This window comes from Panthera leo, chromosome B3, assembly GCF_018350215.1.
Source record: "Panthera leo isolate Ple1 chromosome B3, P.leo_Ple1_pat1.1, whole genome shotgun sequence".
Lineage (NCBI taxonomy): Eukaryota > Metazoa > Chordata > Mammalia > Carnivora > Felidae > Panthera > Panthera leo.
The window spans coordinates 38,783,007-38,809,944 of NC_056684.1; the positions used below are offsets into that span (position 1 = coordinate 38,783,007).

Here is a 26,938-nt window from a genome sequence, read left to right on the forward strand (position 1 = left end):
TTAATAAATGTTATCTTGCATGTATAGCTATAGATAAATGTATTTTATACATATTTTTTATGTAAAATATTTATGTATAGAAATAAAATCATAAAATCAAGGAAAATGGTACATATACATATTTGCATACACAATTTTAGATAATACAGCTTGCTTGCAATTTAGTTTATCTTATTCTCACACACTTGATTTATTCTTGTATAATTTTTTTTTTTAACGTTTATTTATTTTTGAGACAGAGAGAGACAGCATGAACGGGAGAGGGGCAGAGAGAGAGGGAGACACAGAACTGGAAGCAGGCTCCAGGCTCTGAGCCATCAGCCCAGAGCCTGACGCGGGGCTCGAACTCACGGTCCGTGAGATCGTGACCTGAGCTGAAGTCCGACGCTCAACCGACTGAGCCACCCAGGCGCCCCTCTTGTATAATTTTTTAAAAAGAGTTTATTTTTAAGTAATCTCTACACCCAACGTGGGGCTCAAACTTACAACTCGGAGATCAAGAGTTGTATGCTCCACCAACTGAGCCAGCCAGGCGTCTCTATCCTTTTATAATTTTAACAAAATATTTCAAGTTATAGCAAAGTAGAATAATGTTGCAAATGCTACCCATCTTTGTGGTTTGTCAAATCTTAATGCCATATTTGCCACAGATAACTTCTTTTAGGGTTTTTTTTTTTTTTTTTTTTTTTTTTTTTTTTTTGCGTAGTTAATGTATTTATATGTTGAAAAATGGTATGGGGCAGAGCGCGGTTGAGCACCGGACTTCGGCTCAGGTCATGATCTCAACGGTTGGTTGGCTGGAGCCCCAGAAGGGGCTCTGTGCTGACAGCTCTGGCCTGGAGCCTGCTTCGGATTCTGTGTCTCTCTCTCTGTCTCTCTCTGTCTGTCTCTCTCTCTCTGTCCCTTCTCAGCTCACACAATGTCTCCCTCTTTCTCTCTCTCTCAAAAATAAATAAACTAAAAAAAAAAAAAAAAAAAGGTATAGGGTTACCCAGCGGGCTCAGTTGGTAGAGCAAGTGACTCTGATTCTGAGGGTCATGAGTTCAAACCCCGCCATGGGGTAAAACTTTCTTAAAAAAAAAAAAGGTATAGAGGTGAGTCCCCATCCCACTTCCTCCTATATTCCCAGTTACCATCCCCACAAGTATTATAAGCAAATTTGAAGACATTTGGATTCACTTTTTTTTTTTTCCTAAGTAATCTCTACACCCAAGTGTGGCTGGAACTCACAACCCTGAGATCAAGACGTCGCCAGTTCTATCTACTGAGTCAGCCAGACATCCCTGAACTGTCTTAAAAAAAAAAAAAAATTACATATATAAAGTGACATATTTTTGACATTTTTGTGCCTACATGACTCTAGCACTCTATCACCTCTTTTCTCAGCTCATTATTCAATAAACAGTAAAACTCAGTGTTCAAGCAATTGTTACTAACTCTGAACAATCAGAAGTTTTTCATTAAATTCTTTTGCCTCTATTTTTTTCTACTCCATCCACAAGCCAGTTTCCTAGAAAACTGAGGCCTTTCTCCAAAGTCTAAAGTGCTTAGAGCATAACACAATGAGCTTTATGCAAATAAATTTCATTTCCCGTGAGGAATTAAGGAGGGGCGGAAGCGGTGGAAGGGCGGGACCCAGGAAAGGCGGGGACGGACATGGGTGGGCGGGGCCTGGAGGAGGTGGGTCCCTTAGGCTCCGCCCGAACCCTGCGCAGATTTGGCGCCAAACGCCAAGGCCTCTTCTCGCGGGGGGAAAAAAAAAAAAAAAAAATCTTCAGAGTCTCGCGATCAACGCGGTTTGGCAGCTGTGCTAAGTACCGCGCCGTAGCCACAGCCGTGCGTTTGAGGTGAGAGCGGGCTTAAAGGCGTGGGAAGGGTTTGGGGGAAGCGGCGGCCTAGCGAGGCAGGTGGAGGAGCTGGGGTGCTTGGGGGGTCGCGGGGAGGGAGTGTGGAGGCTGTGATACGGACCTGGGCTGAGCGGGACTGAGAGCCCACGACCTGGTGGTGAGGAGGGCGGGCGCATTTACTTGTTTCCGTTTCGGGTCGGCTTGTGGTTAAACCCCGTTTTCTGGCGGGAGGGAACGTGCATCAGATCGATCTTTACGCCGCCAGCTACTTGCTGTCCAGGGGTTTCTAAACGTAGGATGCGTCCTATGAAATGTGGAATGAATGCGCAATGAATGCATGAATGAAACTGAAGTGAGACTAGCGGAGCGGGGATGGGAAGGATGGAGAAGAGGGGTGGGATGGAAAGTTTAGTGTTTTTAGGGTGGTTAGCAAAGGAGGACATTGAGTCAGTCTGGTGGGACTCCCCTTTCGTCACGTTCTACTGTTTTGATAACTTGGATGAAGTTAGACATTGGAGCCCTAAGGGCCTGGGAACGATTGTAGTTTGGATATTAATGAACAAGCAATTAACATTGCTTCTTGCTACACTTAATATAGTTTGTGCCCTGCCATCAAACTCAGACTTCCCTGTTGATCTCCAAGGTGTGAACCCCATTTCTTCCTAGAGAAAATTAACTAGAATTGAACTTAACTTGAATATATTTATTGTAGGTAGGAAGCTACTTTAGATTACATGACCTCTAACTGCCTTTCCAGTTTTGAAAATCTGTGGTTATTGAACCTTACTTGAAGACACAGTGGGAATTGATACGTTGTTTTGTTTTTATGTGTTTGTGGTCATTGAAATTTAGAATTGGAGAGACTTTAGGGATCCTGTAGCTCCGCTGGTTTTACGGTTTGAGGGAAGCTTTGGAAACTTTATTCCTTCATTCAGTAAATATGGAGCACCTGCTGTATACCAGCTTTGGGGATACAATGGTGCAGCACGTGGCATGTGACATTTTGAATGCTTGTTATAGGAGGATTTAATTCCGGGAAATTGGGGTAGATTTATCTGAGGAGGTGATAATTGAGATCTGAAAGGGATAAGGAGTCTGGGAAGAGCCTTCTAGATAGGAAGCAGCCTTAGCAAAGGACTTGTGACCTGAGGGATATGGCTCTTTCAAGGGACTGAAAGAAAAGAGCATGGAGAGCGGTATGAAGTGAAGCTGGAGAAGTAGGAAGGTGCCCACCCAGGGGCTTGGAGTTTTATCATTAGCTTCCGCGCAGCAGGAAGCTATTTAAGTATTTAAGCCAAGCGATCATGTGACGGGCTTTATGTTTTCGGAGCTTCAACCTAGGTGTAATAGGGAGAACGATTTGAAAAAGGCCAAAGCGGTTATGAGTAATCGAATAACCCAAGCAAGAAATGTGGGAAGCAGTTGTGGAGGTAGGGAGAAATGGGAAGACTGAACGGATGTTTAGGAAGAAAAATGGACAGGATATGTAGGATGGGGGAAGGAAGTATCAAAGGTGACTTACAAGTTTCTTATTTGCATACCTGAATAGATGTCATTCACTGAACTGGGAAAATTTAGAAGTTTGGTTTGTACATGGTAAGTTGTAGGTGCTTTTGAGAAATTTAAGAGCTGTAAAATGAGAAGTAGGGATCTGGAGCTCAGATTTGACGCCTAGGGTAGAGAGATAAGAAATTAGCCATCTAGGGCCCCTGGGTGGCTCAGTTGGTTAAGCGTCGGACTTCAGCTCAGGTCATGATCTCTCAGTCCTTGAGTTCAAGACCCGTGTCGGGCTCTATGCTGACAGCTCAGAGCCTGGAGCCTGCTTCAGATTCTGTGTCTCCCTCTCCACCCCCCCCCCCACTCGTGCTCGCTCATCCTCTCTCTCTCAAAAATAAATAAATGTTAAAAAAAAATTAAAAATTAGCCATCTACAAATGATTATTAAAGCAATGTGCATAAATGAGTGAAGAGGCTTGGATGGAGCCTTGAATGCTTACTGACCAGGTTAGGGGAAGATGAATCTGCACAGAAGATCCAGGAGGACTGTCCAGAGAGGGAGGAAAACCAGGTGAGTACTGTGTTTCAGAAGTCAATGAAAACACTTTTCCAGAAAAAGGAACTGATCAAAAGTGTGAGACGTTGCTGAGGGGTCAAGTTAGATGGTACTGAAAAACATTCTTTCAAGTTACCAACCTGAGGATTATTTATTTCTCTTCTTTCAAAGGAAACCTTACCTAGAAGACCAGTATGTAAACAGGTTTTTTAAAAAGCTGCTCTGGTTGAAGTGGGGGTGAGGTATCTGAACCCTGCCGATTTCATATCCATTTGGACCACAGTTTGAAACCCTCTGGAAAGTCAAAATCATCTTTTTATGATAAGGGAGACTCAACAGTTGAGGTAAAATGATTTGCTGGAAACCATGCAGTTATTAAGCGGCAGGGTCTACATTAGAACTCAGTTTTGGGGCTCCTGGGTGCCTCAGTTGGTTAAGCGTCCGACTTTGGCTCAGGTCATGATCTCGCAGTTCGTGAGTTTGAGCCCCGCATCAGGCTTGCACTCTGTCTCTTTCAAAAATGAACGTTAAAAAAAAATTTTTTTTAAACCTTAGTTTTTATTTATTTATTTTTTAATGTTTATTCATTTTTGAGAGACAGAGTGAGATGGAGTGGGGGAGGGGCACAGAGAGAGGGAGACAGAATCTGAAGCAGGCTCTAGGCTCTGGGCCCGCAGCACAGAGCCCGACGTGGGGCTTGAACTCATGAACCATGAGATCATGACCTGAGTGGAAGTCAGACGTTTAACCAACTGAGCCACCCAGGTGCCCCGGTTTTGATTTCTAACCCAGTTCTATTTTTCCTATAACCACTTTCTACTCTTTTCATGATACGAGTTTGAAATGTGGTTTAACTGACTGAAACACGTGCATTTTGCTGCAGGTAGGACTTAACTGTATAATAGATTACTTGGATGAATAAACATGTTTATTTTTTCTTGTAGAAGAAAAGATGCTGGAACCACAGAATGGCGTGATTGACCTACCAGATGATGAGCATGTGGACGATGAAACTTTTCCTCCTTTCCCACCTCCAGCGTCTCCACAGAGAGAAGATGGTGAGGGAGCTGAACCTGATGAAGGTCTGTATGGAGTTCCAAAAGAGTGCCCACATTCTGTTATCCATCTATCAGCATAGAAATGAGACATTTTGTAAATGAGACTTAAATTATTTAAGTAGTATTAAATCTTAATATATTTCACCAGAGTTAGAGAGAGGAGCACCTGTTCCTGTACCTCCAAAGAGAACAGTTAAACGGAATATACCCAGGCTGGATGCTCAGAGGTACATTTACTATTTCCTTAAACATTTATACTTTTTCTTTACATTTTTTTTTTTTCCTTATATTAAAAACTTTTAGGGGGCACCTGGGTGGCTCAGTCAGTTGACTGTCTGACTTCGGCTCAGGTCGTGATCTCACAGTTTATGGGTTCAAGCCCTACATCAGGCTCGCTGCTGTCAGCCCAGAGCCTGCTTCTGATCCTCTGTCCCCCTCTCTCTCTGCCCCTCCCTGGCTCACGCTCTCTCTCAAAAACAAATAAACATTTGGAAAAAAGCACCAACTTTTAGTTGGGCTGATGGGGGGATCAGTTCTTTCTAAAGACATATTTTTTCAGTTCAGCAGATAATATTTTTTCTTCTTACGGTTTTGCTTTCTCCTTGATGGCTCTAGCAAACTGGAAATTCAAAACCTATTTCTCTCTACAGATTAATTTCAGAGAGAGGGCTTCCGGCATTACGGCATGTGTTTGATAAGGCAAAATTCAAAGGTAAAGGCTATGAGGTAAGAAATGTCTGATTTTTGTTTTAGACCTTTGTTTTTTCAAATATTGGTAAAACTGTGGGCCTGTTACCATGTTCTGAGGAGTCTTAGAATGTGCCACAGATACTATCATTCATTGTATCTCTTGGGAAACTAAGATGTAGTGGAAAGGGCACTGCTTAAAGAATCAGAAACCTGTCTTACAGTCTAATTTGTGCCCTTGTATGGCTTTAGGAAAATCATCTCTAAGTCTGTAAGCTCTGATTTTATACTTTATAATTTCTAGGAATATAATTTACTTAGTCTACATTAAAGAGCAATTTTAGGTTTCAGGAGAGCAAGGACTTTACCTGTATCAATCACTTACGTGTCCCTAAGATATGATACTTATCTTGTCATATGTGTCTGATTCATAGTAGGCATCAGTTAAGTTGTTGAAAAATGAAGACATTTAAGAACTGTCGATCACTGTCCAAATGTATGTTTAAAAAGTCTCCTGGGGTGCCTGAGTGGCTTGGTTGGTTAAGGGTCCGACTTTAGCTCAAGTCATGATCTCATGGTTTGTGGGTTCAAGCCCCACACTGGGCTCTGTACTGACAGATCAGAGCCTGGGGCCTGCTTCAGAGTCTGTGTCTGCCCCCCCCCCGCCCCGTCCCTCTTACACTCGTGCGTGCTCTCTCTCTCAAAAATAAATATTAAAAAATTAGAAAAAAGTCTCTTATCTTTTTTTTTTTAAGTTTGTTTATTTTGAGAGAATCCCAAGCAGGCTCTGCACTGCCAGCACAGAGCCCAGTGTGGGGCTTGAATCCACAAGCCATGAGATCATGACCTGAGCCAAAGTTGGATGCTTAACTGACTGAGCCACCCAGGTGCCCCAAAAGTCTCTTCTCTCTGAATCATGTACAGTATAGATACGATTTTTTGCAGATATCTTTGTAAAGCTTTGTAGTTTATGAAGTATTTTCAAATATATTCTTTAATTCTCAACTTGTTCGGTAGGTATTGGTTCTATTATCTAGTTATTAAGGAAATGGAGTTTTATTAGAGTTAGTGTCCATTGCCAATAGTTAAAGGCAGAGCTTAGACTTCCCCTTTCATAGCCCAGCTAGAGTAATGTTAATACAACAGTGAGCACCATCTTGGTGTGGTATGCAGGATAATTGGAAAGAGGAAGAGGCTGGAAGGAGGCAGCTGTTGCACTGCCAAGTTGATGATGAATAAGGTAAAGATAGCCTGATAGGGCAGTAGTAGAGAGAGAAACAACATATGGTCCTTAGACAATTGGATAGAAGGAGATGAAAAAAAAAAAAAAAGGAGTCAAAAATAGTCTCGGGGTGCCTAGGTGGCTCAGTTGGTTGAATAAGTGACTTCAGCTCAGGCCATGATCTCGTGGTCCATGAGTTCGAGGCCCTCGTCGGGCTCTGTGCTGACAGCTCAGAGCCTGAAGACTGCTTTGGATTCTGTGTCTCCCTCTCTCTCTGCTCCTCTCCCCCCCACCCCCCCAAAGTAAATAAACATTTAAAAAAACTTAAAAAAAATCCCAAGAGGGTGTCTGACTGGTTCGGTCTGTAGAGAGTGTGACTTTTGATCTTGGGGTCATGAGTTCAAATTCCACCTTGAGCATAGGGCTTACTTGGAAAAATAAAATTAAATTCAGTTAAAAACAGGGCACCTGGGTGTCTCAATCAGTCAAGTATCCGACTCTTGATTTCCACTTGGGTCATGATCTCTCTGTTCATGAGATCAAGCCCCACTTCTGGCTCTGCGCTGACAGCATGGAACGTGCTTGGGAGTCTCTCTCCCCCTCTCCTGCTCTTGTACTCTCTTGTTCTCTCTCTCAAAATAAATAAACAATGAAAAATAAAGTCAATTAAAAATCCCAAGATTTCAAACCTGGGAGGCTGAAAAATTGTACCTTTGCTCAGCTTCAGTGGATAGGAAGAGAGAGTAGAAGTCTGTGTCCTATTTTGGCACAAAACTAAATGTAAATCAGGATATTTTATCTTTTTTTAAATGTTTATTTCTGAGAGAGGGAGAGCCAGTGAGGGAGGGGCAGAGAGAGAGGGAGACAGGATCCAGAACTGGCTCTGCACCGACAGCGGAGAATCCAGTGTGGGGCTCTAACTCACAAGATGCATGGTCGTGATGTGAGCCCAAGTCACACGCTTAACTGACTGAGCCACCCAGGCTCCCCTAAATCAGGATATTTTTTTTTTAATTTTTTTTTTTAATGTTTATTTATTTTTGAGACAGAGAGAGACAGAGCATGAACGGGGGAGGGTCAGAGAGAGGGAGACACAGAATCCGAAACAGGCTCCAGGCTCTGAGCGGTCAGTCAGCACAGAGCCCGACGCGGGGCTCGAACTCACAGACCGCGAGATCATGACCTGAGCTGAAGTCAGCCGCTTAACCGACTGAGCCACCCAGGCGCCCCTAAATCAGGATATTTTAAAACATACCCATCTCAAAAAAAGGATGGGGGTGCCTGGGTGTCTCAGTTGGTTAAGCTTCCAGTTCTTGATTTCGGCTCAGGTCATAATCTCATGGTTGGGGTATTGAGCCCTGCATAGGGCTCTGTGCTGGGCTTGGGGCCTGCTTAGGATTCTGTCTCTCTCTCACACCCTCTCCCTCCCTCCCTCCCTCCCTCCCTCCCTCCCTCTCCCACTCTGCCCCTCCCTCACCCTCATGAATGTGCGTGCAAACACTCTCAAAATAATAATAATAATAAAACCATACCCATCTCAAAAAAAAAAAAAAGAGAAGGACACCTGGCTGGCTCAGTCAGTGAAGCATGGGACACGATCTTGGGGTTGTGAGTTAAAGTCTCACGTTTACTTAAAAAAAAAGAGGGGCGCCTGGGTGGCTCAGTCGGTTAAGCATCCGACTTCAGCTCAGGTCACGATCTCACGGTCCGTGGGTTTGAGCCCCGCATCGGGCTCTGGGCTGATGGCTCAGAGCCTGGAGCCTGCTTCCAATTCTGTGTCTCCCTCTCTCTCTGCTCCTCCCCTGTTCATGTTCTGTCTCTCTCTGTCTCAAAAATAAATAAAAAAACGTTAAAAAAAATTTTAAAGAAACCAAAAAAAATCCCACCAAAACCTTAAAACCATACCTATCATTGCCCTTGTTGAAATTTTTGGGTTGTAATGATGAATTGGTGCTTTGAATTTAATGAAGTCTTCATCATTTTCATAATAAGTACTTTTTTAGCATAAATGAGTATCTGAAGGATAAAAATTTTGTGTTTTTTCACTGAGTGAGGGTAGGCTCTAAGAGTTTATGCTATTTAGTCTTCTGTACTTTGCCATTGGAAATTCTTATTTTCTCACAAAGTTGAGTTCTTACTGCTTTTTTCTCCGTGTATGACTTAGGACATCCTACTGTATTTGGGTGTTTCTCTTCTTGTGACCCTTCCGTCTAACATGACATTGTGAGGTGACTGACCAGCTACACCCAACAATTGGAAAATAATCTTAGGTGATTGGATTAAAAGAAACCTTTTATATTTATTATCAGAATGAGAAGGATGACACATGCTCTTAGTATTACATGTTTAGTTATTGGTAGGCTTGACCACTGGCTTCTTAGACAAGATCAGATAACAACAATAATAGCCAGTATCTGAGTGCATACTTTGTCAGGCACTTTACTTGTATTACTTATTCCTCATAACCCTACAAAGTGTGTATAATATTATTCTTATTTTATACATGAAGAAGAAGGCATAGAGGTAAAGTGATTTGTTTAAAGTCACACAGGGTAGGGTGCAGAGGAGAGCATAGTTGATTTTACCTAGGGGTGGTAGAATTGAGATTTGAATCTATGCAGTCTGACCCGGAGCCTGTGGTTTTGACTACTCTTTTTTTTTTAATTTATTTTTTTATTTTTATTAAAAAAATTTTTTGTGGGGGGGCGCCTGGGTGGCTCAGTTGGTTAAGCGACCGACTTCAGCTTGGGTCATGATCTCACGGTTTGTGAGTTCAAGCCCCGCGTCGGGCTCTGTGCTGACAGCCCAGAGCCTGGAGCCTACTTCAGATCCTGTGTCTTCCCTCTCTCTCTGCTGCTTTCCCCGTTCACGCTCTCTCTCTCTCTCTCAAAAATAAATATAAATAAATTATTTACAATAATAATAATTATTAATATAATCATAAATAAATTATAATAAATATTAATAATAAGAAATATATACATAGTATATGTAAATATGTAATGCAATTATATATAATAATGTATAATATATAATATAATTATATAAATGTATACATAATGATAATAATAAATCAGACATAATGAACAATATAATAAAAATAAGTAAACATTAAAAAAAAAAAACAGAGCCCGATGCGGGGCTCGAACCCAGGAACTGTGAGATCATGACCTGAGCTGAAGTCAGACGCCTAACCGACTGAGCCACCCGGGCACCCCTGACTACTCTATTTTAAAATACTGTTGGATGGGGCACCTGGGTTTGTGAGTTCGAGCCCTGCATCGGGCTCTGTGCTGACAGCTCAGAGCCTGGAGCCTACTTCAGATTCTTTGTCTCTCCATCTCTCGGCCCCTTCCCTGCTCATGCTCTGTGTCTCTCTGTCTCTCAATAGTAAATAAATGTTAAAAAAAATATATATATATTATTGGGGCACCTGGGTGGCTCAGTCGGTTAAGCATCTGACTCCAGCTTGGGTCATGGTTTTGTGAGTTCAAGCCCTGCGTTGGGCTGTGTGCTGACAGCTCAGAGCCTGGAGCCTGCTTCGGATTCTGTCTGCCTGTCTCTCTCTGTCTCTCAAAAATAAATAAATGTTAAAAAAAAAAAAAAATACGTTGAGAAGAAGTAAATATTTTATAGTAAAACCAGGAATTTAGAATTTTGTCATTCATTAGTTCAGTTTATTAAACTTTGTTTTTCATTTTCATTTAAAATTTTTAATGTTAAATTGAAATTTCATATACAGGTAGTGTGCTCTGAGAACATTTAAACTGTTGTTGCTAGTCTTTGTACTTTGCCCTTGGGATTTCTGAATATATTTTCACAGTGCTGAATTCTCAATACTTTGTTTTCTATATATGATTTAGGGACCTGTCATTTTGTTTAGTTATTCCTAAAAGATACCTTGACATATTTTATTAAAGCTTATTTTCATATGTTACTTTACAGTTCTGAAAAGACACATGATTATCTTTTAACTTTTATTAAGTTTTCGTACTGGTTTTTTTTAAAAATATGTATCTAGTGCTCTTTCAGACTGCAGTTCTCTAAGCTCAATAAATATTTCTCTTAAAGTTTCTTCAAAAGTTTCTTAACCATATAAATATGACACCAGTGACTTTGGCATTACTATTCAATTCTAAAATCTGCTGACAAGGTCAGTTGTGAGAATGGATCTTCTATTTAGCATTTTTATTTTTATGTGCCAGGCTGAAGACTTGAAAACGCTAATCAGACACATGGAGCATTGGGCACATAGGCTATTCCCTAAACTGCAATTTGAGGATTTTATTGACAGAGTTGAATACCTGGGAAGTAAAAAGGAAGTTCAGGTAGGTGTGGAGATGATTATGAATATCATTCACAATGCTAAATCCTGCCAAGTATGGATTCAGTTGAGGCTAAGTAGCTGTTTGCATTTTCATTTTCAAATCTCTCTCGGTAGAGTGAAAGGAAATTAATAGTACTTATTTGAAGAACAACCTTTTTGAAACTAAGAATTGAATAAATTATCATTTTCCCCCAAATGTTACTGGTGAAAGTATAAAAATATCTTTTATTTTCAGACTTGTTTAAAACGAATTCGACTTGACCTCCCTATTTTACATGAAGATTTTATTAATAATAATGGTAAGAATATAGGTTTATTAATATAATATTGCTTTAGAAATAGATTTAGTTGGGGTATGGGTAGATTAAGCCCTGAGTTCTTCGTCTATATTGTGTATATAATTACAGTAAATAGGAATGAATTAAGATGCCTTGGTATGTGTTGTTTAATACTTGTTTCTTAAAGACATGACTGCAGTGCCATTAACAGATGTTGTAAAAATATATTTCGCCACAGAACTTGAGCTTTTGAGAAGTCAGGTGGTGACCCATCGATCCTTTGTGGTGCTTGTTAATGAGAATAAATGACAAAATAGAGTGTTCATATACATATACACAACTAAGAAGGGGCTTTGGGGAATTAGAATAATTTGATGGTGAAATAGTTTACTTTTCTCTTAAGAGTACAGATGCTGTACATAGATGGTCCTTAACAGTGGTTTGATTGAAATGATTTTTCAGCTGTATGATGGTACAAAAGTGATAGGCATTCAGTAGAAGCCATACTTAGAATTTCAGATTTTGATTTTTTTCCTGGGCTAGGGGTGTGTGCTAGGACACTCTCTCATGATGCTGAGCAACGGTGGCCGCACTGCCCGGTCAGTCACATGATCATGAGGGTAAACAACCGATAACACTGACAGGCATTCTGTTTTCTACTTTAGTACAGTATTCAATAAATTACATGATATATTCAGCACTTTATTATAAAATAGACTTTGTGTTACACGATTTTGCCTAACTAAGCTGGTGTGCATGTTCTGAGCATGTTTAAGGTAGGGTAGGTATATTAAATCCGTTTTGACTTTAAATATTATCAACTTACAGTGGGCTCATCAGGATGTAACCCCATTGTAAGCTAAGGAGGATGTCTATAGGATTTTAGTAAGACCTATGTGACTGTTCCTGGTATCGATTGCATTTGTTAGTTGTCCAATGCAACCATAGGCAGTCACACACATCAAAACATATGGTTCCTGCCGACAGGGTCTGTATAGTTATCAGATTTTCTGTGCGATGGCTCCATACATGTTTGTTTATTTTTGTCTTTTAAACTTTTAATAGATGTAGAAAATACAGGCTGCATTTAGAATCCCGCAAAGTTATTTATAAACTGCTTTTAAAAATGTGAAGGATTGTGATTTAAATAATCCAAGATTTAAATATTTTGGTAAAACGGGGCGCCTGGGTGGCTCAGTCAGTTAAGCGTCCAATTTCGGCTCAGGTCATGATCTCACAGTTGGTGAGTTTGAGCTCCACACCGGGCTCCGTGCTGACAGCTTAGAGCCTGGAGCCTGCTTCAAATTCTATGTCTCCCTCTCTCTGCTCCTCCCCTGCTCATGCTCTGTCTCTCTCTCCTTCAAAAATAAATAAAAACTATTAAAAAATTTTTTTGTAAATATGTTGGTAACATATGGTATGTGTCAGTGGCATGGGATTTGGTAAATAAAAAGGAATTAGTAACGACAGTCTATTCCACAGCACATACCACTGGGTTAGATTGTTCAGCACTTTTTGAGTTGCGTAGTGTGTGCTAAAGTTTCAGGGATAAAGATGAATAAGTTCAGACCCCTTGGCTCATGGGCTGACAGACTAGTGAACGAGTGAGATATAACACTACCTCTGTTCTGATAGGTGCTAGAATTAGAAATATGAATAGGGCACAGGGTAGGGTGCAAAGGAGAGCATAGTTGATTTTACCTAGGGGAGGGGAAAGATTCACAGAGGACGTATCACAAGTCCTTTGAATGATACGGAGTAGAGTCCAGGCAAAGGTGATTTTGGAGAGAGGGACTCATGCAGAGGCATAAATTAACACAGGACTAGTCATGGAGTTACAGGCGTGCTGAAATCCTGGGTACATAGAAGAGGCCTATATCACACAGCCTTGTTGTATCTGTTTTCTTTGTATCCTAAGAGGATAGATTCCAAATCTTTTGGATAAGGGACTGTAACAGTACATGTTTTGAGCATTTTATTTGTTTTTATAATACATGTTAAATGGATATGGTAAATAGTGCACATTTTTATTTTCACCAAAACATTATTATGAGGTTTTAAAGTGAGAACAATATGATTGAATATTCTACTGTTTTGGTTTTTTTTTTTTTCCCAAAAATCTTGTGCTGATACTTGATCGATGATTTGAAGGTGGGGTGTAGATACAGTATTTTCCCACCCAATCTTGGTTTTACCTTATTAAGATGCATCCAAACGGAAATAGAGTATCACACACCGCACTTCACAACTCTTGGTATCCCTTTTCCAATCCCATTCACTAATGCAAGGATTTTTGGTCGAAGTTTACAAGTAAATTGTCATCTACCTTTTATCAATCATTTTTCTTAAAAATTAACCAGGGGTTGGGGCGCCTGTGTGGCTTAGTCGGTTGGGTGACCAACTTCGGCCCAGGTCATGATCTCACGTTTAGTGAGTTTGAGCCCCGCGTCGGGCTCTGTGCTGACAGCTCAGAGCCTGGAGCCTGCTTCGGATTCTGTGTCTCCACCTCTCTCTGCCCCTCCCATGCTCATGCTCTGTCTCTGTCTCTCAATAATAGATAAAAAGTTAAAAAAATTTTTTTTTAAATCAGGGGTTATATTTTTATATTTTTGACAGACATATAGTCCTATCAGTCCTCTGCTCAAAGCCCTGTAGTGGCTCCTTATTTCATCCAAAGCAAAAGCCAAAATCCTTATAATGTCCTACTTGGCCCTACAGTATCTATTCCTTACCCTGCCTCTTTTGCCTCTCTGACTGTATCATTTACAGTTCCCCACTCACACTGCTTCCACAACACTTGCCTCCTAGCTGTTCCTTCAACCTGCTAGGCACATTTTTGTCTTAAGGCTTTTGCACTCTTACACTCTGCCTTGAACACGTCCTCTGTCTTTCCCGCCCCCAAGTCTGCATGGCTCTCTTACCTCCTTCAGACTGTGCTCAGATGTCAACTCAGTGAAGTCTCTGCAGCCGCATTATTAAAATCGTACTCCCACCCCCAGTCCTGATTCCTCTATCCTTTTTTTCCCATAGCACTACTTCCCTTTAATAATTGTTGCATATTTGCTTATCTGGCAGTTGATGTGTGCCGAAACGATGGCATCCTGTAGCACATTGAATATTTGTCTTTAGCTTCTTTGCCACAGTGGCTTGCCTGTGAATGTTGCAGTGAGTGAATTTCATGTGGGGGTCTAATTTTTTTACTCCCATTTTTATCAGTTGAAGCTCCATCAGTGATTATGTTCCCGTTGTTTTTCCACATGACATTGTATTAAAGAGGCCATTTACTGTTGAAGAGATCTTTCCTTTCGTGACCCACAACACAGTAGTTCGATATGTATTTCATTATCATTAATTTGGAATCCTGTAAGCCATGGATGGTGAAGCATGTTAGATATCCCAAAATTGCATAGTTGGTTCTAATACTTGTTTCTTAACTTCTCTAGAAATGTTTTCTGTCTGTCTTCCATCAATATTTCCTGACGAAGGAATGGATTTTGGTTTCTGGCCGCATTTTTTTTTCCATGTCTGGAAGGTCAAGTGTGTTGCTTTTTGTCTTTCACTGTCAAGGAAGAAACCTCAAAAGGGATTTGGATTGTAAAATTAAATATCGTATGATTTTAAACCACTGGAATAGTTGTACAGGTTTATCTTTGTCCTAAAATGTTGTGCTAGTTGTGATGGTTTTTACTACATTAGCTAATACCTCAAGGCACAATGTATGTAAATTCATATTTCAAATGGTCTTCTTGATGGAAATTTTTTTTGTCTACTTGTCAGATCAGAGGACGTTATGTTTTTTAACCCTGTGATGTGAATGATGTAGGGAGAAGGTGAAATGTCAGCTTTGCCGTTTTCTTAGTTCTTGCTTGTATCTCTGTTATCTCTACCTTCTCTTCTACATATTATTTTGCAGAAATATTTTTAAGCTATCACTTACGCATTTTGTATTAAAACTAGACAGTTTATTTAACTGGGCAATCAGAATCAACTCTGTCACAATATGCTGAAATTCAAAACATGAGCAAGGGCCCAGCTCTCCTACCCTTCTACAGGTGGAACTAACTGCTTGTCATATGGATAAATGATAATTTGTCACTGCCTGTCTTGAATTCAGTACGACAATTTTTCTTAATTCTTAAATGAAATATAAATGGAAGATACAATATTTACTTTCCATCCCACTGTGGATCATTTCAGGGGCATCCTACTTTGAGGATTATTGGTGTACAGGGCTTTAAAGCTTTATTAAGACTAGGGGCACCTGGGTGGCTCAGTTGGTTAAGTGCCCGACTCTTGATTTCAGCTCAGGTCATGATCTCATAGTTTGTGAGTTTGAGCCCCACATCAGACTTTGCACTGACAGCTTGGAGCCTGCTTGGGATTCTCTCTCTCCCTCTCCCTCTCTCTATCCCTCCCTCTGTCTCTTTCTTTCTCTGCCCCTCTCCCTTCCTCCTTCCCCCTTTCCAAATAAATAGGTAAACTTAAAAAAAAAAAAAAAAAGGATTTATTGACACTAATATAGAGAGCACTGAATTATTAGTCGGGTGCTTAACAGACTGAGCCACCCAGGCACCCGAGTTATTTTTTAAATTCACGTGGAAATATGTTCATAGATCTCTAAATTTCTATTCCTTTTCATTTTTTTTTTAAAAGATTTTATTTTTTTTTCAAAGTTTATTTATTTTGAGAGAGAGAAAGCAAACAAGTACAAGTAGGGGAGGGGCAGAGGGAGAGGGAGAAAGAATCCCAAGCAGATTCCACATTCCATGCTGAGCCCAGTGTGGGGCTCAGTCCCACAACCATGAGATCATGACCTGAGCTGAAATGAAGAGCCAGACACTTAACTGACTGAGTCACCTAGGCGCCCTTGGAAGATTTTATTTTATTAAAAAAAAATTTTTTTTTAATATTTATTTATTTTAGGGAGAGAGAGGGACAGAGCGCAAGCAGGGGAGAGGCAGAGAGAGCGGGGGCGGGGGAGACACAGAATCCGAAGCAGGCTCCAGGCTCTGAGCTGTCAGCACAGAGCCCGACATGGGGCTTGAACCCATGAGCTGTGAGATCATGACCTGAGCCGGAGTCAGATGCCCAACTGAGTGAGCCACCCAGGTGCCCCTGAAAGATTTTATTTTTAAGTAATCTCTACACCCGGTGTGGGTCTCAAACTCACAACCCTGAGATCAAGAGTTACACACTCCACTTACTAAGCCAGCCTGGCACCCCTCCCTTTTCACTTTGTGTCTGAGTTTTATTTACCCTATTAAAAATTAGCTTAGGGCAGGGCACCTGGGTGGCTCAGTTGGTTAAGTGCCCGGCTCTTGACTTCTATTCAGATCATGATTTCATGGTTTGTGGGATCCAGTCCCAGGTTGGGCTCTGCATGGACAGTGAGGAGCCTACTTGGGATTCTCTCTCTCTATCTGCCCCTCTCTCACACGCATGCTCTCTCTCTCTCACTCTCAAAATAAATAAATATTTAAAAAAAATTAGCCAACATAAAATTACTACTGTGTATCGTACAGACATTATAGTAAGCTATTAAATTGTTTTTGTCGGATGTAAAACAAGAATATCCTTTGGATTCTTTTAAGTTCTTTTATTAGCCCAAGCAGAAAATATTTTCTCATCATAACTAAGAACTTTTGCTTTGTCTTCTTGCATATTTTTAAACTAGTATTACCATTTGATTTAAAAGGTCTCTTTTTTTAAAATTTATTGTTCTTTTGTTGTAAAGATTTATATTTCTTTTTTTTTTTTTTTTTTTTTAAAGTTTATTTATTTATGTTGAGAGAGGGAGACTGAGCACGAGCAGGGGAGAGGCAGTGAGAGAGAAAATCCCAAGCAGGCTCCTCACTGTCAGTGCAGAGTCCAATGTGGGGCTCAAACCCACGAATCATGAGATCAGGACCTGAGCCGAAACCAAGAGTCAGACATGTAACGACTGAGCCACCCGGGTGCTCCCTCCTCTTACAGATTTTTTGTGGTTCAGTACTGTACATGTATTTTCTCTTGTTGATGCTTTCCTTTAATAACATTGTCTTTTCTCTAGCTTACTTTAAAAATTGAGTAATACATATAACATAGACAAGATGTGTTAATTGTTATTGGTATTCAACAGTAGGCTATTAGCAGATAAATTTTGGGGGAGGCAAAAGTTATATGTGGATTTTTGACTGTGCTGTCTATTGGCACCCCTAACTACTATGTTGTTCAAGGGTAATCTGTATTTGTAACATTCTCACACCTCAGAACAATTTGAAGAAACAAATTTGTTTCTTCAGATCTGGCGTCTTGTTACTTTAAACTGGTTTTCAACTAATAGCTGCATAAGCTCTTTTTCTAACTATGGATGTACTAACTTTGATTTCTACTCTAGATGAAGTAAGAGAAAATAATGTACATGATGTAACTGCTACCGAATCAGATCCCTTTTTGACAAGCTCATTGGAAAGTGAGAAGTTTGCTTCTGAGTCGAGTAGAAGCCTAACAGAAGAAGAACAACAGAGAATTGAGAGAAATAAACAACTGGCCTTGGAAAGAAGGCAGGCAAAGCTACTGAGTAATAGTCAGTCCCTCGGAAATGGTAAATTTTATGCTGGGTTTTATGTGCTACCATTAATATATCAGGGACATGTTAGAAATTTTAACTTCTCTACTACCTCCAAAATAAAATACCTCTAGGAATAGAAAAATCTGATACAGTATATTAAGTTTATGTATATCTGAGAGAGAGGCAATGCGTGTGTGTATGTATGTGAGAGCTATTTGGAATCTTCAAAGAATAAATGGAGTCCAGGATGGTTTTCTGGATAGCTGAGTACCTCTTGAAAAATTATTTTAATCACTTAAACTTGATTCTGAATCTTTCAAAAATATATTCTTCCCTGACTCCTTAAGGCATGTGACACATATTTTATCTGTAGGGTCATAATTACGAACGTTAATTATTATGGTACCTTCCTAAACATACAAAATGCCTTCTGTACCCTTTGAGGATTCAGAGCCATTTGCTATGACGTAAATAGGTCCTTAATTGCTTTTTATTGCATTTTGTCACTTAGCTGCCGGTTTGCTTATCAGATGCATTCCCTTTTTTAAAACTGTCTTAAATTTTGCTGTTTTTATTCTTTATTTTTAATTTATTTTTTTAAGTTTATTCATTTTTCAGGGTGCCTGGGTGGCTCAATTGGTTAAGCGTCTGACTTTGGCTCAGGTCATGATCTTGCGGTTTGTGGGTTCAAGCCCCGCGTCCGGCTCTGCGCTGACAGCTCAGAGCCTGGAGCCTGCTTCAGATTCTGTGTCTCCCCCTCTCTCTGCCCATCCCATACTCTTGCTGTCTCTCTCTGCCTCTCAGTAATAAATAAGTGTTTAAAAAAAAAAAGTTTATTTTGAGAGACAGAGTTAGTGGGGGAGGGGCAGAGAGGGAGAGAAAGAATCCCAAGCAGGCTCTGCACTGTCAGTGTGGACCCCGATGCGGGGCTTGAACTCACGAAATGTGAGATCGTGACCTGAGCCAAAACCAAGAGTTGGACACTTATTGACTGAGCCACCCAAGCGCCCCAAAATTTGCTGTTTTTAAAATATACTGTGGGTTTGGAAACTTAGACAACCAAGTTTGTCAAAACTATATTTAAAAATAATGAAAATTGGTTTTGAATGCACGAAGGAGGATCACATATATCTTTTTCAGTTTCCAATGTAGTTTTCCTTTTGAAATGGGAAAATAAGAATTACAGTTAAGTGTTGGCATGTTATAAAACAAGTTTCACCTAAGATAATAAAACTCTCAAGTGAAAATTTGTGTCACTACATTATCATTCTTTCCAATTAAAATGAATTTAATCTTCAGCTTTACAAATGGATATTTTATTACTACCAGGTGAAAAATTACATGAAGATACAACTATCACTGATGGCAGTTCCTTGCTGTCATTATCAAAGATACCTGGCAATAAGCATTTTAAGGTTTATCTTCTATTTATAATATATGACTTTAAAATTTGGCCAAATAGATACAAGGATCCTAAATTTTCTTTGCTAGAGGTCACTTTGACATTTAGCTGTTTAGAGCATTTGGTTTTTATTTTTATTTATTTTTAATAGATTTTATTTTTAAGTAATGTCTACACCCAGCCTGAGGCTTGAACTCAACCCCAAGGTCAAGAGTTGCAAGGAGCATTTGATTTTTAAAAACGATTGTCTAGTAGTTATGATTTTTGAATGAAAATAGTTGCATTTGGCTGTGATTCAAGGTTTGAGTTCAAGACTTGCATTTTTGAGTGGACTTTGTACATGTATAAAAATGGCTGTTTTTAGGAAAATGATCATAGATTTCATTTCCACTGATGTAAGTTTGTGGAGAGATTTGTATTTATCAGGTAAGATTGGATCAGGTGCTTAGAAGGAGTAATTTCTCTTTCAGACTCATTAGCGAGCATACCCGGGGCAGAGACCATCGAAGAGGTTAATACAGGGGAAGATCAAGAGGAGGAGTCATCAAACAGATTTGACAAAGACATTCTCGACAGTCCACACAATGATGCTGCTGCCAATGCTGTAAATGAAGAGGAGGAATTAAAAATAGAGAAAACACAACTGGACCAATCCTTTTAAAATGTATAGTGGTAACTTTATGCTTTATCTGGGAATGTCACTGAGGTTGGACAGGCCTCAACTAAGAGAAAAGCTGTTAACTTGCTATCCTCTAAGTTTTAGATTACTATGTATTTTGTCTACTCGGTGTGAAAATCCTCATGTAGTAAGACTTTCACAGATTCCTGTTTAAAATCTGGTATTATAATTATACTCGTTTCTTATTTGAGTTGATTTATTCCCTTTAGTGTTTATATAGATATGACATGAAAACGACTAGGAGTTAATAAGCACCTTCTGCTGCTAGTGTGCCATTGAATGTTTCCTTTTCACACAATTGGGTGTTTTTAAGATGTAAATATATGATGAATATTAATGTCTTTTTAAAAAAGAAATAGAAATCTTACAAATTGTCTCTAAAGGCTTTATGAAAGTTTCTCATTGCTGTTTAGTTCTGCAATGTACACTTCTGGTAAAATGTTTAAAGTTTTATATGTGCTTATGTATATTTTGAGGAGTCACTTTAATACTTAAAGCATCACATGAAAGGCTGACATATTGTCTGGCCTGCGTGGGTGCTAGGGAAGTTCCAGTGCTCCTTGGTACCTTAACAACTGGTGGGAGAGAAACTTGCAAAGTATCATGGGGAACACATAGCACCTAGGGAGGACTCACAGGACACCTTTGAGTTGGTGGATGAGAGTCCAAAGATTGAGAAGAACATGTCCAATAATGATACAGAAATGAAAATCTAGAAAATAAGGAAGACTGAGGCATGGCAAATATGAGGCTACAAGTGTTAGGACCTGATGGTAGGTCGACCCAATTGGAGTTTTTCCTGCCTGAGTTTATCAGCTTGATAGAGGGGTAAGTTACAGATAAGGTACCATGTTGATAACCAAGTTTATGATTATTTTTTTTAAGTTTATTTATTTTGAGAGAGCATGAGCTGGGGAGGGGCACAGAGAGGTGTGGGAGAGAATCCCAAGCAGGCCCCATGCTGTAAGGGCAGAGCCCCATGCAGGGCTCTTCCGTATCACAAACTGAGATCATGACCTGAGCTGAAACCAAGAGTCGGCCACTTAACTAACTGAGCCACCCAGGTACCCCTAAAAAAATTTTTTTTAATGTTTATTTTTTGAGGGAGAGAGAGAGTTCAAGCGGGGAAGGGGCAGAGAGAAAGGGAGACACAGAATTCAAAGCAGGCTCCAGGCTCTGAGCTGTCAGCACAGAGCCCGGTACGCGGCTCCTGAACTGAGATCATGACCCAAACTGAAGTCAGACGCTTAACCGACTGAGCCACCCAGGCGCCCTTATGTATTTATATTTTTAAATGTTTTTTTTTTTTAACATTAATTTAAACTAGGTCTTATCTGAAGGCAACCGGAAAGTTAACCTGACAGGTGTCAGAGGGGTCTATGACCCAAATGGCCCAGTGTGGCAGTTACTAGGAAAATTAACTTATTTTGAAAGAATGGATTTGAGACAAGCTAATCAAAAATCAATGCTGGGTTTATTAAAAAGAGACTGGCAATCGGACTTACAGAGCCACCATTCACGATGTGTTCATTTCTGAAAAATCCGTTTCCACAGTGACCTAATTGCACTTTAACGAAGCTGTAATTAATAAGGATGAGAAAACGTTTTGTGCATTTGTGATCTACCCATTTCCAGTCGACTAGTCCATTAGGTGACACAGAACATTGGATGTTAATGTTAAAAAGAAGGTAAAACATTCACAAAACAGCTCTTTTAATGAAGTAAGAAGAATATCTCACATTCCATAACTGTTCGAAACATCCAGAAGAGCTAGGTCCCTTATCTCTTCTAGAAGCATGTACAGGCTTCTTCCCTTTGTTTGGCAGTATTTTTGATAATCTTCCTGGATGACGTTTACTTTGACTTCTTGGGCAAGCTGAGCTTCCTCCACAGATCTGGTTACTTCTTTCACTAAATCACTCTTTAGCAAGAGGGAGCTCTGATGAAATAGTTCTGTATCTGGTGACATGTACGGTTTGTTGCTTATTATTTCGAGCCTGATTGTATCAGAATGGCAGCGGGAGGCCTGTACAGATATTCTCACCTATCACAGAGGAGAAAGATGCTTATTACCAGATCACATTCTTTATACTTTACATTCAAAGCGAGGCTTAATGTAGATACGGACTTACTGTTACGTGGTCAAACAAATGGAACGTAACAGATTCCCCTCCTGTTGTGGTAGAGGTGATTTTGTTTTGAAATCGCTGCAGGGATCCTGGTTTCCATTCAGAACGGCCATCTGGGGTGCAGGAGATCACCAAACCATCTTTATTTTTTAGATAAGCAGCCCCTTTAATCCCAAACCTGAATGAATCATGGCCAGAGTAAAAATCCAGAGATAATGTATTCTTAGTATACAAGTCTTATATACTTAATCTAGAATGTTAGTTTCTCTTGTAGATTAAAAACAACTTTTTCTCTCATTTACCCCCAAATATTTCGGTGAGCAGGTGGAGCAGTATTTTGCTCAATAAGAAAGTAAATCCTATCTGCCCACTAATAACAGATGTACTAGATTCTAATCTTTATACTTATGTAGTGCATTATTCTATTATATCATGTACATCTATTATATCATGTACCTATAAATAGTTCATATAGCTATTTTAATCATAACTGATGGACTGTTTGCGTCCTACTTGATTTCTTAACAACTATTGTGTTAGATGTAACATACCTTGGTATAAATAGAAGCACGCCATTTGTTCTAATTGAATATATGACCCCATCAGATACGCAACGCTCCTCATTTTCTGGATCTTTGTCTTTAAAATACATGCACTGGAAGAGCTCAGTGGACTGTTTCTGAGAATGCTGTGCTGCCTGGAAGAAGAAGCATAACCCAAAGCATGTTGACATTCCCGGGTGAAACATGGAATTTATACTCCCACAGCAAAGATGTCTCTAAAAAGGCTATATTCTAGAAAATTATTAATACAAATATTTTTCAGATATTTGGGGAAAATATCTAACCTATCATTAAATCTCCTAAACACACATCGTTACTTCAGGGCGTTCGTTTATAAATGTATTGAGAGCTATGTAAGAAACTTTACGATTTTTCATGTTATTTCATTGGTTAGAATAATGCTAGCATTTAACTTGCTAGAATATATGGTACTTCATTCCACTACAAAATAAAGCTGATATTCCCTTAGTGAAAGAGATGATGGGTAAGAGAACTTAAAATCCTCTCTTACTCGGTTTCTGTTGTTGATATGTCTGCATAATTCCTCAAGATCTTTGTTGCTGAACAAATTGTCCTTCATTTCCATTTTCTTATCTTTTGAGATGGCCGCCATTAACAATCGGTGTACTATGATATCTGAGTATCTTCTTATTGGAGAAGTAAAGTGAGTATATTTATCCAATGCAAGGCCTTCAAAAGGAAACCAAAAGATGGAAATCAACAAAAAGACATACTTTTAAATGACTCGCTCAAGGTTATGGCCACACAAAAGAAAATGCTATCATTCACCATAATGATGGAACTCTTCCTCTGCACACGACCCAGTGGAGAAATACAGTGCATTAGACATCGCCTGCATGGCCATCGATCGCAGCAACCTGTTTACAATGGGATCGTTGGGGTCATTCGCGTTATCCAGAGAATCAGCCAGTGTTTTATTGGACCTGACAAAAAAACGGAAAAACTTTTATTTAGTCTGAAGCGATAATTTACCAAGTCAATACTCTGTGGGACATCCTTGTCACTCAGAAGAAACTAAGTTTATTTTGGATACGTTTTAGAAGCAACTCTAGTTTCAATTATAGAAATTATAGAAATCTAGTTTGCTTTTAAGGTTTAAACACAGCAAGTATATCAATTTAAATACACTTTTTAAGAGTAATGTACTGATACCTATGTGGTTAAGTTAATGCCCAGCACATTGGAGGTGATCAAATACTTCTTGAAATGAATTCCTAAGACCCTTAACCTTAAACATCCCTTACAGATCAAAGGGTGGACTTTTTGAAAATCAAGAATTATGGAGCCAGAGGGAGTTAGAAAACAAAACTAAACTAAACCTGAGGTGTACAAGTAAAAGAAACCTAAATTATTTTCCTTTTTTTAGAAAGAGAAAAAGAGACAGGAAGTACTCTATTTACCCAAATAATTTTTAAAGCCCAGGAAATAAAGAATTATATTAAAAAATGAAATTCACAATGTAGCACATAATTTCACTTCTGTAGTGTAGCCCACCAAGAAACGGAGGGAAGAAAGGCGGAAAATGATAAACAGGAGCATCAAGAGAGTACAGGCTAGTGAGAGCCTTCAAGTATGACAGATGTGGATTTAAAGCCAGATTCTTCCTTAAGTAACTGGTGATCCACAGGTAAGTCACTTACCCTCAGCAGCTGTAATTCCCTATCAGTAAACTACAAATGACACAAGATGTCCGAAAGCACTTACACCAAGTATGCCTGGCCCCCACACACAGCTCACCCATCCACCAAACAAACCAACAGAAGATACTGTCACAGACATGGGTGCAAAAAAAAAAAAAAAAATCATTTTGATAAATAAATGCTATTTTAATTAGCACTAATCTATTACTTGAAACAAAATATTGAAAAAAAAATCCTCTATACATCTTACATCTTTTTTTTTTTTAATGTAGCCGTTAGCTATTTTTGTTTTGAAGTAAACCCAGCATCGGGCTTAAACTCGTGACCTTGAGATAGAGAGTTGCATGCTCTACTGACTGGGCCCGGCAGGCGCCCCGATACATCATTTTCAAAAGGGAAAATCTTATCCTGGAGGGGGGCGGTAAAAATGTCTCATTCTATGAAGTGATGATATAAATTTACCATTGGTGTGGTGTTTTAGGATATTGCCTCAAAGATCTGGTGCATTTTTAAAGTACTGAAATACATGGGATTACTTCTTAGTATTTGCCTAAGGGGCAGATGAAATTAAACCAGGCTCCTTACTTCTGCATCATGAATTGTAGTGAATCAACATTATGCCTAAATAAACTTGTTTTAATTTTAATCTCTATACCTACGTTGTATAGTAAATGAAAAAAAGCTAACAAGTTTTCTATCTTGGGGCAAAGAGCTGGCTGTCGCATTTTAAGAACGACAGTAAAACCGGTGCACGGTACTCCCTTCCCTCTGCCCCCTCAAAAGAGGAATTACCGTGTATCTATGAAGAAGCCTTTTGCTTTAGCACATTCTCGCAGTTCAGAAAAAAACTCCTGGTGTGGAGGAGGGTGTTGGCGTAACAAGGCCTGATGCGGGAAGCTCTCCCAGATCTTCTTGGCTACCCAGTGGTTGGCCAGGATCATGCATTCAGCCACCGTCTCATGGACCTCCAGGGGCTGCTTGGGGATGAGGTCATGAATGTTCTTTTTCTCATCCAGCTGAACACGAACCTCTACCCCTTCCAGTTCCAGGGCGCCACAACCGTCTCGTTTAGCTCGGACGTGGCGTGCAATGTCGGTCAACTTTCCAATGGCCCATGCTAGCTCCTCTAGCCTGGCTTGTCTGGTCTTCTCATCCAGGTCTCTGAATTCTGGAATATCATCGACAATGTTGAAGTTTCCGTCCAGCAGTTCCTGGGCTGCTTCATAGAACAGTTTGTATGCTGATCGGATAATGGTTCTGCCATACCACACTTTCTTAATTTCATAGGTTTTATCCAATTCCCACATGACACTTACAGCATACCTACAAAACCAGTAATGCTGACATCATTATTCAATTCTTCCGTTTTTTTTTTTTTAAATAAAAAAATGTGTTTAATGTTTATTTTTTGAGAGACAGAGCGTGGGTTGGGGGAGGGGCAGGCAGAGGGAGACACGTAATCCGAAGCAGGCTCCAGGCTCCCACCTGTCAGCACAGAGCCAGACGCGGGGCTCGAACCCATGAACTGTGAGATCATGATCTGAGTGGAAGTCAGAGGGTTAACCGACGGAGCCACCCAGGTACCCTCAATTCTTCCATTTTTGGGGTAAGTAGAACTAGACTCTAAATGTACCTTGACAGGTTTAGTAAAGAACCGCTCGGGGCGCCTGGGTGGCTCAGTCGGTTAAGCGTCCGACTTCAGCTCAGGTCACGATCTCGCGGTCCGCGAGTTCGAGCCCCGCGTCGGCTCTGGGCTGATGGCTCAGAGCCTGGAGCTTGCTTCCGATTCTGTGTCTCCCTCTCTCTCTGCCCCTCCCCCGTTCATCCTGTGTCTCTCTCTGTCTCAAAAATAAAAAATAAAATTAAAAAAAAGTTAAAAAAAAAAAAAAAGAACCGCTTTGCCACCAAATCACTCTACTTAAAAACCTATGCAATACGGGCACCTGGGTGGCTCAATCAGTTAAGTGTCCGACTCTTGGTTTCCACTTAGGTCGTAATCTCATGGTTTCTCGAGTTCAAGCCCCACTTGGGGCTCTGTGCTGACTGTGGAGCCTGCTTGGGATTCTTGGTCTTTCTCTCTTTGCCCCTCCCCCACTCACGCTGTCTCTCTCAAAATAAACTTAAAGAAAAAATCATGCGACATATAAAAAACAAAAGGCTAAATTTCCTAATATTTAAAGAATTCTTTTTAATTTTTTTTGATGTTTATTTTTGAGACAGAGTGTGAGGGGGGGAGGGGTAGAGAAAGAGGGAGACAGAATCTGAAGCAGTTCTGAGCTGTCAGCATAGAGCCCGACATGGGGCTTGAACTCACGAACTGTGAGATCATGACCTGAGCTGAAGTCGGACGCTTAACCTACTGAGCCACCCGGGGGCCCCTGTGAAGAATTCTTATAAATCAATTACTAATAGATAAAGAACTAAAAAAAAATGGGAAAGGAACATTAAATAGTTCACAGAAAAAAATACATAAATGACTGTT

At 40.0% G+C, this 26,938-nt stretch overlaps 2 protein-coding genes and 1 non-coding gene across 9 annotated transcripts in view; 2 read left to right on the forward strand and 1 right to left on the reverse strand.

The window, feature by feature from the left end:
- The first annotated feature begins 1,770 nt into the window (after positions 1–1,770).
- Positions 1,771–21,017, forward strand: TIPIN (TIMELESS interacting protein). Of its 3 annotated transcripts, none has more exons than XM_042941658.1 (8): positions 1,771–1,847; positions 4,845–4,982; positions 5,107–5,185; positions 5,609–5,684; positions 11,073–11,195; positions 11,430–11,493; positions 17,849–18,055; positions 19,895–21,017. In XM_042941658.1, the coding sequence occupies exons 2-8, from the start codon at positions 4,853–4,855 to the stop codon at positions 20,083–20,085; spliced, it is 870 nt and encodes a 289-aa protein (XP_042797592.1). In that variant the 5' UTR covers positions 1,771–1,847; positions 4,845–4,852; the 3' UTR covers positions 20,086–21,017. The 3 variants fall into 3 exon arrangements, with proteins under 3 accessions (XP_042797592.1, XP_042797591.1, XP_042797593.1); XM_042941657.1 differs by lacking the exon at positions 1,771–1,847 and adding an exon at positions 3,779–3,915; XM_042941659.1 differs by lacking the exon at positions 1,771–1,847 and adding an exon at positions 4,035–4,244.
- LOC122223470 lies at positions 12,369–12,504 on the forward strand. Its single transcript, XR_006204340.1, has one exon.
- Positions 21,018–21,558: 541 nt separating the features above from the next.
- Positions 21,559–26,938, reverse strand: part of DIS3L (DIS3 like exosome 3'-5' exoribonuclease) — a 34,352-nt gene continuing 28,972 nt past the window's right edge. For all 5 annotated transcript variants that reach the window (XM_042941661.1, XM_042941660.1, XM_042941662.1 and 2 more), the window contains 6 exons: positions 25,249–25,779; positions 23,585–23,739; positions 23,307–23,485; positions 22,784–22,929; positions 22,236–22,410; positions 21,559–22,147 (listed from right to left, as the gene is read on the reverse strand). In XM_042941661.1, coding sequence (XP_042797595.1) covers positions 21,839–22,147; positions 22,236–22,410; positions 22,784–22,929; positions 23,307–23,485; positions 23,585–23,739; positions 25,249–25,779 — 1,495 coding nt within the window. In that variant the 3' untranslated portion in view covers positions 21,559–21,838. The remainder of the gene's footprint in view (positions 22,148–22,235; positions 22,411–22,783; positions 22,930–23,306; positions 23,486–23,584; positions 23,740–25,248; positions 25,780–26,938) is intronic.